Source organism: Helianthus annuus, chromosome 9 (genome assembly GCF_002127325.2).
Source record: "Helianthus annuus cultivar XRQ/B chromosome 9, HanXRQr2.0-SUNRISE, whole genome shotgun sequence".
NCBI classification, from domain to species: domain Eukaryota; kingdom Viridiplantae; phylum Streptophyta; class Magnoliopsida; order Asterales; family Asteraceae; genus Helianthus; species Helianthus annuus.
This window is the reverse complement of record NC_035441.2, coordinates 171422619-171426532: the sequence shown is the minus strand read 5'-3', so window position 1 is coordinate 171426532 and position 3914 is coordinate 171422619. Positions and strand designations below refer to the sequence as shown.

The 3914-nt window shown below is 42.2% G+C and overlaps 1 protein-coding gene and 1 long non-coding RNA gene across 2 annotated transcripts; one reads left to right on the top strand and one right to left on the bottom strand.

Moving 5' to 3' along the window:
* Positions 1-987: 987 nt before the first annotated feature.
* Positions 988-1818, top strand: LOC110873075. The gene is made up of 2 exons (XR_002554927.2): positions 988-1258; positions 1369-1818. It is a non-coding gene; the product is annotated as an uncharacterized LOC110873075 (long non-coding RNA).
* Positions 1671-3665, bottom strand: LOC110873074 (cysteine proteinase 15A). The gene is made up of 4 exons (XM_022122003.2): positions 3181-3665; positions 2584-2703; positions 2240-2483; positions 1671-2164 (listed from the first exon to the last, which is right to left on the bottom strand). The coding sequence occupies exons 1-4, from the start codon at positions 3634-3636 to the stop codon at positions 1893-1895; spliced, it is 1092 nt and encodes a 363-aa protein (XP_021977695.1). The 5' UTR covers positions 3637-3665; the 3' UTR covers positions 1671-1892.
* Positions 3666-3914: the final 249 nt, after the last annotated feature.

Below are 3914 nucleotides of genomic sequence, written 5' to 3'. Positions count from 1 at the left end.
TAAAATTAAATAAAAAATCAAGAATATTACATGAAGTTGTTCATCATCATCATCAGTTCAAGAACAAATCTGACTATCCACCATTTTCTTGTCCATATATCACAGCCAACTCCATTCTCATGGGAGTTAAACGTCAAACAATCACAAGAATTCAAGCATCCCACCATACAATCACTAAAGCTTAGGCTTGAATTATCATCAGGTGTAAACAGACGCACACCAGTATTATCTTCACCTAAATAATCAGCCTAAACTCTAAATAATCAGCCGCACAAGTTCTCTGTCTCCTCTTCACCTCCGGCGACCGGAGCCGTTCTCTGGCGACTCCACCGGCACCGATCCTTCTAGCCGGCTACATCTCCACCACTCTTCTTCTTGTACCTCCTCACCCCCACCATCACAGCCCCCCTCCCCCACGATTTAACCGCTGACCACCACCGTCTGGTGGCGGCACACCATGGCAAGTTAGAGAGTTATTGAGGGAGCCGATCGTCTCCGATGACCTTCCTGTGTTTCCGACGATGTGCGAAACCCTGGCGACTAGCTGGATGGCCGGCAGAATTCCGAGAGTATCGTGATGACCGTGGAACTCCCTGGTAGCGGCGTGGCAGTGATGGTGATGGCAGTCTAAAAATCCAGCAGTAGCGGCACCGGCCCGGTGAGTCGCCACCGACAATGAGAGCAGCGACGGCAGGAGAGTGTCCAGATGATGAGGTTCTTGTGGATCTTCAGATCTGTTACTGTGAAAATGATGAGGTTCAGATCTGTTCGCCGACGGAGGTTCTTGTAGATCTTCAGATCTGTTACTGTGATAGATATATGCGTGAGGTGCAGAGAAGATGATGAGGTCCAGATCTGTTCTTGTGGATTGAAGGAAGAAGGGGGTGGGTGGTTGCAATGGGGGAGGAGCGGCGGCTAGTGGTGGAGGAGCGGTAAAACGCAGATGGAGATCTGCTACTTGAAGATGATGATGATAATTTGAAGATGATGATGATGGATTGTGAGTTATTTGAAGATGATGATGATAAATAATAATAATAATAATAATAATAATAATAATAATAATAATAATAATAATAATAATAATAATAATAATAAATATAGGATAAGATTACCAAAATACCCTTACCTATAAGGGTCAAACTACCGTTGACTGACGCCGGGGGGTAAAGTTGCGACATAACAGCAAACGTTGGGGCGTAAAATTGCAATTATTTCCTTAGGGGGTAGACATGCCAATTGCCCTAAACCACAGGAGGTAAAATTGCAGTTTACTCTATGTTTTATGAATTTTCATACTTATAAGGTTTCCATTTATATTCCAATCCTAAAATCCTCATACTCATACACCCTTGTTTACCATTTTAGGGTAAACTTTGGTGACTCCATCCTTCAAAACCGTTCACTCGCTTTTTGGAAATGTTCGCAAACCGTGAGCTCATACTTTACCCATTTTACGCTTTAAACACTATTTGAGTTGCAACATGTATCCGTATTAAAATCACAATCACATACAATCAATCTTATGCAAACACTCAATCCTTAAACATGCTTGCTTGTTATGCTACTTGTTTGTAGTTTGTACCCCAACGGCCGACTAACACCTAACAATTCTTACAGCATGTTTTACTTAATTAGTGTTCTCAGTTGTAGTTGTTTTAAAATCAAAGTTTTACTTAATTAGTGTTCCCAATTGTTTGATTGATTAAACCTCAAACAGAAACTACATAAGGCGAGCATCTAGATGATGAGCAATTAGAGCCCGATCATGTTCATACTTCGTGACCTTATTAACCACTACTAGCAGACATTCCTCTAGGTCACAATAAGATACATCGTTACTAATACATATACACAAATGGGAGCACCGTGTCCGTGTTGGAACTAAATATTCAAGTGTTGGTAGCAACCACAGCCGAAACCATGGTATCCATCCCACAAGCGTTGTAACCACTGCAAAGCTTGTAGTACCCGTCCTCACCCCAGTCCGCTCCCCATGAGTTCTTAATGATCCAATACGGCTTCTCCTTGAACCTCAGAGGTGCATACCCGGCAGAACCATACCCAACAAGCAGCACACCATGATCCATTTTAAGCTTTGAGCAAATATATGGACATGATACTTGACCAATGTAGGTTTGCATCCAAGCAGCATTAATCCCAACTGCACAACAAAGATAATGTCATAATCCAATTAAATCATTAGAGGCATTTGAGTTATGATGATTGATTGATTTACTTGCAAGCGGGCCGTATGTGACGAGGTTAGCAGCGATTTGGTCTTCATCAGTGGAAACGACACTAAAGTTGGTCACAGATGCAGCGATTTTCGACTTGTCAAAGTGACAGGTACCATCTTTCCCGGTGTAGGGGTAATCTTCTTCTTTCTGTAGACCACCTGCCTTCAGAATATACTCGAACGCATTGTTCATCAGCCCACCATTGCAACCGGAATCACAAGAATTGCGTTCAGCAGGATCACACTGTCAGTCAGCATTGAAACAACAAGATACACATTGATTTTAAAGCTCAACATCTACTGAATGGGATGATGTCAAATTAAAGGTATGAGACAGAACAAACCTCATGATCACAGTCCACAAGCTGCTGCTCACTCAGACTAACCAACTCCCCAGTTTGAAGAAAGTGAGACCCTTCCAGAGCTCCAGTTGTACTAAAGGACCAACACGATCCACACGACCCCTGCAACAATATCTCATCATTTTAATCTATACCTACTATACAGTAACCGGTTACGCCAGTTGTCACAATAATGTAATTAGAAGATCTATGCAGTTAATATCACGATATATCTATTGGTTCTCAGTCCCCTCAGTGCAAAATATCAGTCATAATATCGGTATCGACCATATTTGACTGACATATCACCGGTTTTCCCGATATCAATACCTTTCTTCTTAGTTCTAGCATTCGTATTTCAATTATTGGTCCTTTCCCGATATCCGATTTACTGCATTAACTACTTAGTAGAAGATACTACTACCCTTCTTATTCTATTTCAATCATATATTATATCATCACAAAATACAGTTTTATAATTTCAACAAACAAGCATTTTTCGATCAACATCTACTAAATCTGAGAACTTAACGCCGTTATCTAAAAAGTCAAACCACATGAAGTGTAAACAAAGCAACAATTAAAGAGACTACAAATCACCTGATTTTTAACGGGAGTAACGGCGCCTTTCTCACGCCAGTCAAAGTCTTCCGGCAGATCATTAGTCGGAAGAATAGGAGCCTTATTAGCATCCGCCGGAAACTTAAGATTACTTTTCAACCCAAGATATTTCTTCCTAAACTCCGACGGCGTCAAATCGGAGAACTTAGTAACACCGTGCTGAGCAGTAGGATCGAGAAGCTGGTGTCGTTTAGCACGGCGCAGGTTAGCCTTAAACACCGTTAACCGGTAATCGTGTTCCTCTTGAGTAGCGTAGGTCCGACCAAACTTGGTTTTGAACAGATTGAAGTGGTGGTCGGCGTTCAATAGAGGATCGGCAGCTGTTTCATCCTCCGGGACCACTTGACGGATCAACGGATCAGATGAGGACACGTCACCGGCTGCGGCGGTGACGGTTAAGAGGAAGAACAGGAGGGTGAAGGATAAAGGGGCCATGGTAAGTTAGATATTTTGAGAGGGGTTTGGTTGGTCCACCAGTTATAGTAGTTCCGTGAAGATGGTAGGTGAGAGATCTAACCGTTGAGATTGTAACACGTGTTGTTATCTTATATGTCCAGAAAGTCTTTTTCTGGATAATGGCGCGTGAACTTGGGAAGTTTCTTTGTTGTTGCGTTGTGGTAAAATAATTGAAATGGAACGTGCAACAATCATCCCGTTATAATAACATAAATTACGTTAGTAAGGTGACCCGGGGCGGTGCGTTATGGCCTTGC

Bases quoted from the DNA above. Each gene is read 5' to 3' on its own strand.
- LOC110873074 (XM_022122003.2), bottom strand. From the start codon at position 3,636: ATGGCCCCTTTATCCTTCACCCTCCTGTTCTTCCTCTTAACCGTCACC. The intron at 2,704-3,180 runs GTGATTTGTAGT...ATATTGTTGCAG, and splicing joins TTACTCCCGTTAAAAATCAG to GGGTCGTGTGGATCGTGTTG. The intron at 2,484-2,583 runs GTTTGTTCTGTC...GCTGACTGACAG, and splicing joins TTGTGGACTGTGATCATGAG to TGTGATCCTGCTGAACGCAA.